At 47.2% G+C, this 15,773-nt stretch overlaps 1 protein-coding gene across 9 annotated transcripts in view; it reads left to right on the forward strand.

Annotated features, from left to right (window-relative positions):
- The window catches only part of si:ch73-103b11.2 (myosin phosphatase Rho-interacting protein), a 104,660-nt gene that overhangs the window by 69,033 nt on the left and 19,854 nt on the right, over window positions 1-15,773 (forward strand). For 5 of the 9 annotated variants that reach the window (XM_061225666.1, XM_061225645.1, XM_061225705.1 and 2 more), the window contains exons 6-13: window positions 645-698; window positions 3,763-3,979; window positions 8,751-8,892; window positions 11,199-11,355; window positions 11,700-11,816; window positions 13,840-13,896; window positions 14,117-14,185; window positions 14,266-14,355. In XM_061225666.1, coding sequence (XP_061081650.1) covers window positions 645-698; window positions 3,763-3,979; window positions 8,751-8,892; window positions 11,199-11,355; window positions 11,700-11,816; window positions 13,840-13,896; window positions 14,117-14,185; window positions 14,266-14,355 — 903 coding nt within the window. Of the gene's footprint in view, window positions 1-644; window positions 699-3,762; window positions 3,980-8,750; window positions 8,893-9,141; window positions 9,280-11,198; window positions 11,356-11,699; window positions 11,817-13,839; window positions 13,897-14,116; window positions 14,186-14,265; window positions 14,356-15,773 lie in introns of those variants that run through there. The other 4 variants (XM_061225677.1, XM_061225712.1, XM_061225719.1 and 1 more) reach the window with 2 other exon arrangements.

Consider the following 15,773-nt stretch of genomic DNA (forward strand, 5'->3'; position numbering starts at 1 on the left):
CTGACGTTAGCATTAGCCGTGGCAATAGCACATATATGAGTGGTAGGGAGTAGTAAAAGAGGCTACACACTAAGGCGTCACTTGTCGTCCTTGTTCAGTGTACACGCTTGCTGTTTATTGTCTAGTTCTAATTTTTCCCAAATTCTGACATTCATTTCTCACAATTCCGCTCCATGTTCTTTGCCATACAGTTTAATGATGGGTTCAATCGTTTTTTAATGTGTGTGTCAGTTGTCGGGAGTGTGTTAAATCGAGCATTTGAGCCGGGGGAACCGGCTGGATTAAGTGAAGGCTTAAACTCTTAACATTCACAGACCCATACACTGACTTCTCTCAGGAGCCGGATCCTTCTTTCCCATTTATCCCAGATGGTCCGAATTCCGTGGCCCTTATGGGACGGAAGGCAGCTAATCTGTCTTCATATCTTCATACCCCCTGTCTGTCAGTATTACTTTTTTTTCTATTGGCTGCTGCCCCCCCACCCCCCAAGGAAAAACCATTATGCCCTAGAAACATTACCGGGTGTACTGCATTGTCTACTCTGTCATTGTGTAAGTCAAGGGCGAAGCAAACCGGACATCACAAAGGGTACGGCTCAAGGTCGCTCCTGTCAACACTCAAACGCTGCTCTCTGTTATTGACAGGAGAGCATCCATGGTATCCCTCAGCAGGCTTTGAGAAACCTGAACGGACACCTTGTGAGTTCTACGCAGCCACGCTTAAGCTTAAAAAGGCACTTATACAATGACCCTTAATCAAAGTGGGATTATTTTCATTAATTTATGCTCTTCAGCAATGTGTGGGTGTTGGCAGCAGTAAGCTAATGTTGCCTAAGTATGCAGTTTTGCTTGTTGAAATTACTGGAGAAATCACTACTTCCCTGGCATGTCTATTACATGGTATGGGAACTGACAGAGTGATTTGTGTGGTGTTTTGAGGTCCTCAGTCCTCCAGAGGTGCCAGCTATTATTTCCCCCCATAGCAGCTAGGTTTGGGCTATGTGATGAATGTAAACACCACTAACTGCGTCCCAGCTAACCAGCATCCTGTTTGATAAAGATCATTGTAAAATAAAACTGAAACAAAAACTAGCCATGGAAAAACATTTCGTTTGAAAAAAATAAATGGGTCTTTATCCATGAAACTGAAAACCAAGATGCTGGTATAGCAAAAAGCCCCTCTTCTGATCTTCAAAATCTTCAGAAAATCATGCAAGCAAGAAACCACAGCAAGGTGCGCTATAAGCTAGCTATAGCTAAGATTGTGTATGGCTGTTGTATTAGTTCAAGCCCTGTATCACAGCAAAGAAAAATGTCACTCATACCACATTCAGTGGTATATTTTAACAGGCACTAAATATGATGAGTAGATATTTTTTTTTATCCAAAATGTTCAGAGACTCCCCAGCATTCCTTGGTCAAGATCCTTGATCTCACGCATTTGGATTTCGTAAACATTTGCTCTATCCTGTGCTCTTTCACACTTAGGGATGCGCCTTTTCACCTCTGCAGTGTTGCGTCCTCTGCTTTTGTTCGTCGCCCATCTCCCTTGTTCCTGTCTTCTTTTTCTCTGATTGCATCTGGCTTTGGTGCACAGGAGCTGAAAATGGCTGCACAATCAATATTCCCTGTTGATGTTTTGGCTCTGATTAATTGCTTGCACTGTCCATGAGCCGGGTTGTGTGACAGCCGTGCGTGTGCCAGGAACTGGAAAGAACAGACACCCTCTGAATCCACAATGGTGAGGCTGAATACGTTTGCCACTGCGCTGTCTTTTAATTAGGCAGAACAGAGGAAGCTGTGATTTAATAAGCCCTCTCCCTCTGTTCCCCTGTCTGTTCTCTCTGGTCCTCATCAGCGCAGGTGTCGTCCCGTAAAAGGGCCCTTTGTGAGAACCAGCTTCAGGTGCCTCTCCCGCTTCCCCACCTGTGACACCAGGCAGGGAGACAGCCAGCCCATTCATGGGTCAGGCCCACCCCTCCATGAGCCGCAATGGACGCTCTATCTCTCTTTTGTGGGACAGCCTGTAGCCTAGTTTCCTAAGGAAGGTTGGTGGTTCTAGCCCCAGTGTAGCCGCAATACGATCTGTGCAGCTGTTGGGCCCTTGAGCACGGCGCTTAACTCCATGTTGCTCCTGGGGGGGGGGGGGGATTGGCTCCTGCTTTGTCTAAGCAAGTGCAAGTCGCTTTGGATAAAAGAGTCAGCTAATTAACTGTAACGTAATGTCTGGCTGACCAAACGGCACAGAGTGGGAGCGGGAGATGAGTTGTGTTGAGTTGAGAGACCCAGGGCTGTCACTAGCGGAGTGGCAGGTGGTGACGATTCTAGGGGCCCACAGCTTGGGGGGTGGGCACAGCTGGAGAGGCCCACAGTTACATGGAAAAGGGGGGCCCAGAGCGATATTCTTTCAGCGGGCCCAGAATTCCTAGCTATGCCTCTGGGGAAGACCCAAGGCACTACGGGAGACGGCAGGTTTCAATTGCAGGCCGGGCGATTTGTCACCCCCACCTACTCTCCCTCGCTTTGATCTCTCTGTCTTTTCTCCATCACCTCCGTCACCCAGCCCTTTACCTTTAAGCAGAAGATGAGGTGTGTACAGCTCATGCAGGATTAATGGTGGTTCTCTTCAGGGCCTTCGTGGAGTGTTGGTCCAGGACGGGCTCTGCGCCGTGTGTGGTCCGGGTAGAGAGATTGAGATGTCAGGGGATGAGGTGCTGTGAAAGTCATGCCCATGTAGACTCGCAGGGCTTTAACCACTGCAACCTGGTCCAAGTGCATAAAGTCATTGGCATTGGTTAGGTTAGAGGAATTTATTGCTCTCGTTTCCGCAAGTGCCTTACGCCCAACAAAAAAAAAAAGAAGAGTGGTTTGGATCAACTGCCCTCATTGAGCGAAGCCATTAACTAATTACCTTAAGGGTTTGAGGGTCTTTTAACCTGACTGAGAAAGTTTCAGTAAAGATTTTCCACTTCTTGACCTGAATTGGGTTGGGTGGCCGCGTAGCATTCGCAGATCGAGAGCGAGGTTCATTCCTGCCAAGTCGTGGGTTTGGTTCCCAGGCAAGGCACTGCTGTTGTACCCTTGAGCAAAGGTACTTAAACAAAACTGCTTCTGCGAATTTACAGCCCCCAAAATTCTCAGAGAGTTAAACAAATCGGAAAATGGGTCACTGCCAAAAGCCTGCGTTGTAAACACTTCTGTTGGGCGACAGTGTAGCATAATAGCTAGAGAATTGGGCATCTAATGCTTCTGTATGGGTTGGGTTAGGCTTCTTGCTGGGGTCGTGCCCTTATACCCTTGAGCTAGGTGCTTAACTGAATAGATAAATTACCCTTAGTTTTACACCAGGTGCTGTTCTGTTGCATATTGCTTCATTTAGTGTTCCTAGTAACTGTCCACTCTCAACAAGCGTACACTCCAGCATGGGCTGCACTGCTGTTTGTCTGCCTTGGAGGTGATTTATGTGTTAGAGGAATACATCCCAGAGAGAAATGTGTCTAATGCCTGTGTCAGGTGGCTCATTAGTGGAATTGGCTTGAGTGGTCAGTCAATCTCAGAAAGCCTGCAGCTCTCACAGAGGATCATGGGACTTGCGGTCCAGTGTGGGGTGCTGTTGGTTGGGAGGCTGGCGCCTGCGTGGCTTGACCGAGGCTTTTGGCTTCCGGCGGGGCCAGTCCCATCGGGCAGGCGTCCACGCTGCGCCTCCCTGCGTCTCACCGCTGCACGGCTTCCCTCCTCTCCCATCCTCCCCTCCGTCCCTCAGGAGCCCGGGCCTGCCAAGGTGACGGTGACCAGCAGCAGCAGCGGCGGCAGCATCCCCTGCCTCCCCAGCAGCATCGCCGCTGCCGAGAGGGTCCCGGCCAGCCGCGCGTCCCTGTGGCAGGAGGACCGCCGGGGCCGGAGCTCCATCCCCTGCAGCCGCAGCGCCTCCTGCCTCAGCCAGCTGGGCCAGAGCTACCCGCCCCCCAGCACCACCGAGGGTAAGCACAGGTCTCTACACCCAGAGCTACCCGCCCCCCAGCTCCTCCACTGAGGGCAAGCACAGGTCCCTATACCCAGAGCTACCCGCCCCCCAGCTCCTCCACTGAGGGTAAGCACAGGTCCCTACACTGAGCGCGGCTGGGCCAATTCAGTCTGCGTCTTGTACCAGTCTAGCATATGGGGTCATTTACCTATAATGACTAAATCTGATGCCAACTGTATTTGCCCCGCTCAGGGGACGGTGGTACAGGGAAGCGAGGAGCTGGTGCTAAAGTGTAGTGTTCATTTTGTGCTCATTTGGAGAGGAAATTCCCTTGACGGCTCAGATTTTCCTGTACAATAAAAAATTAGATATAGATTTGATAGATTGTTCGATAAATGATGTGGTTTTAAAAGCATAAAAGAGTAGGATCTCCGATACTTTTTTTTGGTGGTAATGAGAGCTATGATTGACAGATCGTGCCCCCACTTTCCACACATTGTTGTTTGTTACCACAGCTACCTCCATGATACACACTCATCTTGGGAGACTGAATTTTCACAAGCTAGCTAACTTAGTATAGCTATTGATAGCTAAGGTAAGGACGCTGACTTATCCAATTATAATTTTTGCTGGCTAGCTAGCCAAGCTAAGATAGAAGCACAACTATAATGTCCTTATGAAAGCAAACTAGCAAGCTAACTTTATCGATTATGTCACCTTACGAAACTAGCTAGTTAAATTAATGTAACCAGAAATAGTCTAATAGTCCTTAAAAGGCGGTCTAATTTTAAGTGAGCCTAACCTTAGTCAAGTGTTTGCTTTGTCTTGCCTATCGGCCAGTGGCGCAACCTGCGTGGATCGGGGAGTGACGCATTCGGTTAAAAATAGGACGATACATTTGAAACGGCTATTTCTCCAAAACTCAAGAACGGACATATTTCATACGTTTCTTCAATGCCCTCTAATGCAAATAGCATATAAAAGCCTAGAAAATGTGACCAACCACCATGTTAATCCTTTAAGCTGCATGTCTTTGGACTGTGAGAGGAAACTGTAGTACGTGGAGGAAACCCACTCGGACCCGGGAGAACATGCACACTCCACGCAGAATGGTCCTCGGTGGAGATTTGAACTCCCAGCAGTGGTACCGAAATGCATCCCCTGGAATATTCATGGAAAATTTAAGGATTTTTTTTTTATGTGGAATTACTTTCCAATTGTAGCATTCAATAATTACTTTGAAAGCTCAGTCCTTCATGATAGAATGTATTGCATGTGTCTAGAAAACCTGTGATGCAGACCTGCCTTTTTACTTGCAATGTTTTGTCTTTGGGTCAAATTTGGTTCATTTGAAAACATGGCCACGTGATATTGGAATGCAGGGGGAACATTTGTTCTTCCTCATTGGTGAATTAATAGTGTGTGAAACCGACAGAGTTTCCCCATTTGCTGAAGTTTAATATCTGCTGATGTCCCCAATGTAATGTGCCTACTTCCACTTCTTCTCAGTGGGTGGGGGGATTGGTTGCAGCATTATTATATTTGGGACATTAGCAGAAACATTAGACGTCTGTGAAAAGGGGAAACATTTATTTAAAAAATGACAATACGAGTTGTGTGCAATCAGTGAGACAGATTGATTGTTATGCTGAAGCCTGTGCTGGAAAAGTCATGGGAGTAGACCCAGTCTTCTGCCTTCATTGTCTAAAAGTTACTGGTATACCGTTTTCCCTTCTGTCTGGTGTTCTGACTTTAGCGGAACATTCCGGACCATTCCTGGCCCTGATTGGGGAGTGGAGCGGGCCCGTCTATCATTTCTTTTCCCTGCTTTCGCAGTGAATTATGGGGCTTTGTCTGTCTGGGGCTTTGAGGCTGAGCTCCTGCCAGAAGAAGCCCTGTGATGGAGAGGACAGCTGATGTAGGGACAGGGTCTGCCCTTCAGCTCCTATGGCAGGTCCCTCCATAGCTGTCCTCCTGCACAGTCCTGCGCAGTGTGGCTTTTTAAGTGTTAATAGTTTTATTTGTGCTGCTGGTGTGTGGGTGAAATATATTTAAATGGTTGTGGGTTTGGGAACCCATGCACCGTTTTATTTGCACCTGTATTTTATTAAAAACAAATTAGTTGGCATTTCATGTGCCAGCCTTTGACGATTGAACTGCCAAAGAATGTTTTTAAATTGTTTGTGTGCGAGAATGCATGCGTTTTTGTCCGAGTGTGTCCATTGATGCACAAATGCATTTGTGTGTGTGTGTGTGTTTGTGTGTGTGCGCGCGTGTGTATGCGCGTGTGCGCGTTTACCTGAGCTTGTGTATTTGTGAGCTCACGTGTGTGTGCTTGTCTACATTTTCATGTCCGTAATGCAACTCTGTGCCGGAAGGGCTTGTTTCTATCAGCAGGGGGAGAGGGCGCTCACAACTGCCTGTGATTAAGTGGAGAACAGGCTGTTTAAAGGTCCCCAAACGGGTTGCTCAGGCCCGCAGCGCTGCACATAATCCCTGTCAGATTCCATAGATCAGCACACAGCCCCCTCCTGCCCCAGTCAGACCCCGTCGCTTTACCTCAAAATACATCATCCATTACTGCCCTCTTTACAGGCAGGGACGTGAGTGCGGCTGGCTGAGGCGCGGTAAGAGCCGTTCGTAAATAATCCATAAATGATGGACGTAGGCTGTTGTGCCTTTGAAAAACACTCAACCCTCTGTGCTGGGACTTGCTTTTAATAACAAGAGTTCAAACCGAGACAGAAAAGAGGGAAAGTATATCATAAATAAATGCAGTTAATACATTTTATGGCTCGAGCAATGGAGCCAGATGGCAACAGAATGCGACCTTGCCTAAAATACAGAAAGTTAAGTATCGGTACCTGTTTTGTGAATGGGGGTTTTTGGGGCTAATGTGTTTTTGTCCGAGCTGGCCCACTCGGACTGTCATCTTGAGTTACTGGTGTTGGGTTGGTGAGGACCCGGTTGTGAATGGGGATTTTTAGGGGGGTAATGGGTTACTGGTGTTGGTTTGGTGAGGACCCGGTTGTGAATGGGGATTTTTAGGGGGGTAATGTGTTACTGGTGTTGGGTTGGTGAGGAGCAGGCTGCCCATTAAGCAGCTGCCAGTTGCGTTGAGGGTGAGGTCACATTCCCGGAGGTCTCCTTGTGGGACAGGCTCAGCGATAACCCGTTCAGCTGTTCCAGCATTATGGATGTGGCAATTGGACACAAAATGACCAACAGAATCCCTCAGAAAAATGACTGTTCTTAGATGATAGAAAATGTCAATGCATATTATTATAGCATCCACTTTGCTGAGGGGAAGGGCCGAAATATTGGAGAAAAAAAAATTAAGTCTGACAGAATTTGACAAATGGATAGGACGCAAAAAGACAGGTATTTTGGGGAGACTATAGACTTTCCAAAAAAGAATGCAAGTCCAATAAAATCTAATGCAGAAAGTTTAATATCCATGTAAATGTAGGAGGCTTGGCTGAACATAAAAATACTTATTTCTTTGTCTTGATTTTTTGGAGGAAATGGCAACATTGTATATTTCAGATGTCACATCCATAATCTACTTCCTAATCAAATTTGATCATAACACATTTGTTGTCATTTGAAATGGTTCTGAATGTTTTCAAGCTGGCTGCCAAACAGCATTGATTTCAGTGGTAATGGGCCGAGTAAATCAATTTCCTGCTAACGTACATTTTTATCAGATTTCAAAATGGTCACATAATCGACTGTTTGGGACATTATTCCGAAGGAACTAGTAGTTGAAGGAAGACCTCTACAGTTGACAGCTGATACATTGTCACCATAATGAAGTCCCCAAACACCTGTCTGACAGATCTGAAACACATTTCAGGAGGCAGGCATGAATGTGTCAGTGACTATGGTGCATAGAGGACTTGGTGCACAAACCAAACTACAGAGGCTGCACTGCAAGATGCGAACCGATAGTTAGCCGCAAAAACAGGATGTTAGCCAGGTTACACTTTACTACGTACATAAGAGCTTGCAGGGTTCTTGAAAAAGGTCTTGTGGACAGATGAGACTTGTATCAGTGATGGCACGAGCATGCTCTGGAGACTAAAGGGAACTGCTCAAGAACCAAAGGAACCCCCTATGGTGGTACTGGCTCACATGTCTTCATTGATGGTGTATTTCCTTATAGCAGCAGCATAATTCATTCTGAAGCCTCTTATCTGCTATAATTCAACCGAATACAATCCTAGTTCAAACACCTATTTTACATAAACATTCCCACAAACATGAGACTGATTTTTACATTAGCGGTTGTAGCCAGCCTCGCACCTTTACAAGATTCTGGTATTATCAATTAAAACTTAACCCTCTTACATTTGATTCATTTTTCTTAATCCACCTCTCAATTTTGTAACAAAACACTTAAGGAGGCAGAAAGTTCAGTGAGCTCTTAAATGTAGTTGACTGATTTTTGTGATCCTGCATCCTGCACTTTAATGGCGTGGCCTGTTATTAATACAATGACCACATTAAGTTTGTACCCCAAGGTTAAATGTGAAAGCAGTTTAATTGGTTTATTTTTTTTATGCTCTGGTTGACATTACTATGGAATTGCCCCTATACAACTGGGTCCAAGAAAATGGACATTGCAGCCTGTGTGTGTGGGCACATGCGCGCGTCTGAGCATGTGTTTGTGTGCGTATGTGCTTCTGTGTACCTGTGTGTATGCGTGTGCTCGTGTTTTTGTCACTTCTTTCAATCAAAGACGCTCAAACTGAGAAGCCCACGCCTGTCCGTTCTCTCTGCCTCAGACCGGAGCTCGGTGAACGGAGGCCGCAAGGCTCGCGTGGAGAGCGGCTACTTCTCCCTGGAGAAAGCCAAGCCGGAGCCCCCGCCCCACCCCCCGCAGCAGCTGCCCCTGTCCTCCCCCAGCGGCCCCGGAGGCCTCCACAGGTACAGCTCCTCAGACACCGAGCCCCTGGCTTCCCCGTACTGCCCATCCCCCGAGCGGGGCGGCTGCGGGGACCCCTTCTCTCCCCCAGGGCCCCTGTTCTCCAACGGCTCCTCCACCATCAGCTCCTCCCAGAGCTCCCTGGACTCTGAGACCAGCAGCACCACCACGCCCAGCTGGGACGGGCGCGGGGGGGGCGCGGCGGACTGGGCCGGGGGTGCGGGGCGGGCCGGGGCCAGGGACTACACCTCCCTGGCGGACGTGCCCCGGGCCAGGAGGCTGAGTCACCGCGAGGCCTTCCGCTCGGAGAAGAAGCGGCAGGAGACACGCACGCGCACACGCAGCCCCGGCAGGGAGGAGGTGGCCCGGCTCTTTGGACAGGAGCGCAGGTGAGTACACGTCGACCCACTCCTCATCACTCCTCAATAACCACACTAAACCCACCCCCTCGTAACCATAAACATACAAACCCCTCCTCCCTCCCTCTGTCACACACAAACCCCCCTCATTGCCATAAACAAACAAACCCCTCCCCCTATTCCTATAAACACACAAACCCCCCCGCCATTACCATAAACACACAAACCCCTCATTCCTATAAACGCACAAACCCCTCCCCCTCATTACCATAAACACACAACCCCCTCCTCATTACCATAAACACACAAACCCCTCCTCATTACCATAAACACACAAACCCCTCCTCCTCATACACATGGTGAGTTATTTGTAGTAAAGAAAGTTGACGATCTGGATGAGTAATGAAAACAGATAGAAGGGTTCAGTGGGTTTCTTTCACTGTAGAGTGAGCGATGGCTGAGTTTACTGAGGGATGTGCTGAGCTCCTCTCTCTTGCGCCCAAATCCCCAGAACAGCTCCTGGCTGCTTTGTGCACACATGTACATGTTACATGAACGGGCATGCTCTGGGGCTTTCACCTCGTGTAGCGTGTTAATAATTCACCCTGGAGCTCTTAACACACCAGCCTGTGTATTACCACGCGTCCTGGGTTATAGCTGCCAGTGAAACTATACTCTTACCTTTGGCTCCATCTAGTGGCTGCAAGTTGTCCACTCAGGCCAACATGTACTTGTCTGCACAATTACCAGTGTCCATTTGTATCAGCAAATGCATCTCCTTTTCCACGGTATTTCTACAATAATGAATTCATTATTGTTAGAAATGGGACTTAACAAAATCAATATATCAAAGTAATTCAACTTTCTTCTTTTTCTGAAAGTCACATATGTTATGTCCTTTATATCTCTCGTTTCTAAGCATGTTCATTTTCTTATTTTAAATGGATGCATATTTCTGAATAATCCGATTTGCAGTTTCTATTTTCCTTTCTTGGTCTTTCTCCTCAGCTTGGTCTCCTTGTCTTTTTTTGTTTTGTTCTTTTCTTCCAGGAGCCTCAAAATCTGCCCTCCCAAAACCTCTGCCCCTGTCCTGCTGCTGCTCCAGCCACCCCCTGACTTCCGCTTGCTTCCATTCCACCTCCAAAAGCGCTGACCAGGGAGCTCTTTTACTGCGTCTCTCTCTCTCTCTCTCACACACACACACACACACGCACAGATACTGCGACACTCATACACGCACACACACACACACACACACACACACACACACACACACACACACAGTACCTCGCTGGCTGATGCTGCTGCCGCCGTCATTGCTGTTGCTTAAACTTCTCATTTTTTGGGCCTGTTGTATCTAAAAATACCTCTCTATTTAAAAATGTGATCTGCACTGTGCATTTCCTCCTAGATCAACTCACCTTTAAAAAATGTACATTTGGTTGCTTGCTCTCTCCTCTCTCTCAATGGCATCTTCTCTTTTCTTTGCATTCTTTGGGGCCCCTTTTACCTCCATTTGATTACCTCATTCTCTGAACAGCTCTAGTCCCCTAGTCTTGATTTCCTGATTCCTATTGTTGAGTAGAAAGCTTTCCCAGAACTATCCCAGAACATTTATGATGTCTGTAGAAATGACCACAGCACACATCTGTGCTGTCTGTATAAATGAGCACAGCACTCACCTGTGATGTCTGTATAAATGAGCACAGCACACGCCTGTGATGTCTGTATAAATGAGCGCAGCACACGCCTGTGCTGTCTGTATCTAGTAAATGTGCACTGGATACACCTGGCCTTTAAAAGAATGGCCATTCTGGGACAGCATAAGTGGTTAAAGGCAGTGGTTTTGACTGTGTGTGAGTAAGAAAGCAGAGCTGTCGGCCATGTTTGTGCGGCCTCTCCGCTTCCTGCTCTCTCACGGCGACTGTGTTCTTGGTTCATCTGGCCAGGCGGTCCCAGGTGATCGAGAAGTTTGAGACGCTGGAAGGGGACGGTGTGGAGCACATGGAGACCAGCTCTTCCTCAGAGCCCCCCCCCTCCTCCTCCACCACCAACGCCGCCCAGCGGCAGGGCCGCAGCGAGAGACGCCACTTCCCCAACAAACAGGTGTGACCCTGGAGCCCCCAGCACGCCTATCGCCACTGTGCTGTCCGTCGCCCCGCTGTACACCAGGCAACGCTCGCACACTTCACTGTGTAGTGGCATTTGTAAAGTTGTTGGTACTTGCTTATAGTACTGTTGCACCAGTGCCCTGCCTGTGCTTTAGCTGCCAATAATGCTGTACTGTCTGAGCTGCACAGGGCACTGGTGCATCAGTGACTCAGAGAAGCAAAAGTCATTCAGAGTCATTCAGTCTCTCAGAGAACTGTTGGTTCACTTTTGAGGATATTCGCTTCTTATGTTTCGTCAGTGCCTGTAAATGACCTGTCTGTGTTGCGTGTACACTGCAGGACTGCTCATTAGACGCTGCGATTGAGCGCACCATGCCCGATGTCTCCAGCTCGTCCCTCTCCAGCTACCGGCGAGCCAAGTCCCTGGACCGGCGTGCCACCGAGTCCTCCATGACTGTGAGTGTCCGCAGCACACAACAGGAACATTACCGTACATCCCTGCTCCTCAAATCACGGTCGAGGGCCGAGAACAACCTTTACCTGGGAGAAAGGAAAAACCAGGGCAGGATTTGGATTTGAGGGACAGATTTGATGTTCCCTGCTGTACGTCATATCATATAATGGCTTTATCTGAGGTGACAGTTGGCTTGAAATGGACAATAGAGCTTTCTTTATTCTCCCCCCTACTATGGAGCGTTTTCAGCACCATGCAAAAGTCTTTAGGCACATGTAAAAAAAGAAATCCATAAAATGACGGTGCTTTCAAAGATGATGAAATTAAGATGCTACAGTAAATATTATAGAGATAGAGAGCGGTTCAAACTAAGTTAAAAACTAAATCAAATCAATATTTTTCTGCTGGGGTAATCGGGTAAACCCAGACAGCCCTGATAACATTTTATTTTATTTTATTTTTTTATTTTATTTTATTTTCCAGATTTTTCCCTTTTTCTCCCAATTTGGTAGCCAATTGTACCTCGTCTGATTCAATTGGAGGTAGTCGTATTAGATGTACCGCCCGTACCCCGTCCCTCGGCGGCCCAAATGAGAGCGACACGCCTTCTTCAAGCCGTCTCGTCTCGTGCCTGTTGCCGTGATTCCGAGGCGCCCGAGGTGCTTATTGTGCGGCGATCTAATAACCCTGCCAAGTCCCTCCCTCTGGAGCAGCGAGCCAATTATTGCTGCCCCACGTGAGCCGGCCAAACTTGGCTTTTGGCAGGACCGAGAATCGAACCCCGGTCCCCGGTGTGCAACTGCAGCAAACTGCAACCGCAAGTCTGCTGCGTCTTAGCCTGTTGCGCCACCGCGGCTCCAGCCTTGATAACATTTTTAATTGAAAAGTGGTCTTACTAATATGTTACTTTATTTAGCAAAATGCGAAAAGTTATTTGAAACATTTAATTGACTAATCGCAAACGGCTGAGAAGCGAACTGTCCAATTACTTTTGGTCCCCTAAAATGAAGGGACAATGAAGGAGACTGCAGTTCACATTAATTGTTTCATTTCGAATCCAATGTGCTGGACTGCAGAGCAAAAAGAACATAAATTGTTGCATTGTCCAAATATTCACGCACTGCACTGTTACAGAAATCTAGGGCCAGTCATTGTCCAGTTCTGTATGTCGCTGGTAAGCTGTGTGAGTCTCTCCGGTGGTCGAGCTGGGCTGGCCAGGGCAGGCTGCGTCCGTTCACCGAGGCACTGGTCCCAGCCTGGCCGCCTCAATCACTGTCGTTAAGGAGCTTCCTGTCACCATGAGGCGCAGCTGTCAGAATAGCCAGGCTATTATAAATAGCCTGCTGGACGGGCGGTACACTGGCAGGACCGCAGTGCTGTGTGTGTGTGTGTGTGTGTGTGAGATAGTGAGTGTTGGAGAGGGTGAGCGCGAGCGTGTATCTTTCCAGTCCCCGCCACCGATGAAGCGGAACAGAAACAAGGTAGGGCCAGCGGTCAGGAAACGCACCGTGTGTTCGCACGCCTTTTTAGAGTGCCGGAACTGGCCCGGCCTGCCCTCCAGGGTAATTAGCGGGAAGGAGCAGAGGTTACTTGGCTCTGTTGACATCCCAATGAAGTTCATTCAAACTCTGTGTTGTTGGCAACCCTGTTATGGGAGCAAGTTGTATGTGAGATGTAAATGTATGGAGTTGACTACTGACACTTAGCAGAATAGCAGAAGTGTAGTTCAAAATAAACAATTATTAATACTTGATACTGTCCATTTTCTTTGCAATTTTGCTTTAGAAAAAGCCAGTGTTGAATGCAAAAGTTGCTTATTTCATTGTCAGCATTGTCATGCATTGTCATGCAAATTGCATTGATGTGAAAGTTTTCTTTGATTTAGTATTCTCATTCTGTCCTTAGAGAATCTGCAAACAGAAGTATTTTTGTCACCCTGAACAGTGGCGGGAGTTATTTCTGTCATTCCGATGTAATCCAGGCTGCTGTGAGCCTTGTGAGTAAGGAATGCTTGTTTTGTTTCAGCCTGACCTGCTGAATTTTAAGAAAGGATGGATGACAAAGCTATACGAAGAGGGGCTGGTGAGTGCATGCGTGTCTGTGCACGTGCGTCTAAGGGTGTCAGTTCTTTCCTGTTGTTGTTTTTTCCCCTCTCACTGTCTTGTTGTTTTTTCTATTCACTGTCTTGTTGTTTTTTCTATTCACTGTCTTGTTGTTTTTCCCCTCTCGCTGTCTTGTTGTTTTTTCCCCTCACTGTCTTGTTGTTTTTTCTCCTCACTGTCCTGTTGTCCTTGCCCCTCAGTGGAAGAAGCACTGGTTTGTGCTGACTGACCAGAGCCTGAGATACTACAGGGACTCTGTGGCAGAAGAGGTAGGTTGTGACGTCACACACCCTGGTCTGCGCCTGGTTCAGCTGCAGGCTCTCCTCCAGCTTGTGCGTTGTTGTTCCAGGCGGCTGATCTGGATGGCGAGATTGACCTGTCTACGTGTCATGATGTCACTGAGGTCCCTGTGCAGAGGAATTATGGTTTCCAGATCCACGTAAGCACAGATTTAATTCAGTTTCAATGTTGCTGTGCAAGGTATAGTTTTGATATTTTGAGTCTATATCCACTGCAGCTCTCTTGGTTATCATAGCACAGATGAAATCATCAGGATTTCCTCGGGACATTTTCCCTGACTCTTAAAGGAGGTTATGAAAACAGTTTTCCCTGATATGAATTATTAACTCTCTGACAACAGGCTCTGTTCCTCCTTGTCTTAAATATGCTATTGTTCAGCCTCTTTTGAGTAAACCTAATCTAGATTCCTCTGACCTAAGCAATTATAGGCCAATTACAATGTTCGCCTGCCATTTCCTTCAAAGGTACTCCTCCTCTCTCTCTTCGCTTTTATAGATAACAACCTGTTTGAAAAATTACAATCATGCACCAAAACTGCTATGTCACCTGCTCAGTACTGGTTTTATTGGATCTTGGTGCTGATACGGTTGATAGCTCAATGTCCCATGCTCCAGGTTAAATAGTAAAGGAGACCGATCCTTCTCTGTGAGGGCTTCTAAGCTCTGGAATGCACTACCTGTTGACATTAGAAAGGCAGAGATGGTTGACAGTTTTTGACAGTTAAATGTTTTTAGATTGGCCTTTCAGTAAGTTATGTTTATTTTATCATAGGTTCAGTTTTATGGTGTATCTTAATATGCTCTTCATTTTTCATTGCTATCATTTCTTTTATTTTTCTTATATATATATGTATATATATATATATATATATAATAAGCACGATATAAATAAAGTTGTTAGTGTTATTATAAGGTCTGTTATGGACCAAACAAACATTAAGAAATGGAAATTTAAGAGGGGGAGCTGGATCTGACCGAAAGTGATATCCTTCACCTTCCAAAAAAATCCTTTGTCACATCGTGAAGAGCCACCTGACCTGCCATGTTCTTGTGGATGACATCATCGGCTATAATTCTGCCACAGACGGGCTCTGCTGCTGTCACCCTGGAGACCATGGTCCTCATGATTTACGTCCCAAATAGCACGTTTACATAACCCTGGCAGGCAGACCCACTTTTCAGCAGAGTATAACCCAGGTGTTTACCTTGCCGTACTGTCAGGCAGCAGAAGAGATGTGAAATTGCTGGCATGCCTCCACAAATAGCGGTTTGGGCTCTCTGCATTCAATGCGCCATTTTTTGCAGCCCCCAAGAATGCAAGCAACGCATGCTGACCCGACGTAACGGCGTGCAGACAGTTTCCAAGGCCAACTTCAAGAACCATGGGTCGCCCTCAAGCAGTTGCCAGTTTACATAGAACTTGCATCTATTGCGTCTCAATTCATTCATGCTCCAACTGGCCCCGTTGTTTACGCCGACTTTGGGATGTGCCGCTGTCTCTGTGGCTCACGGTTATTTTGGCAGATGCAGAAATAGAGGAGCGGAGCACTTCGTTCTC

This window comes from Conger conger, chromosome 2, assembly GCF_963514075.1.
Source record: "Conger conger chromosome 2, fConCon1.1, whole genome shotgun sequence".
NCBI lineage: Eukaryota > Metazoa > Chordata > Actinopteri > Anguilliformes > Congridae > Conger > Conger conger.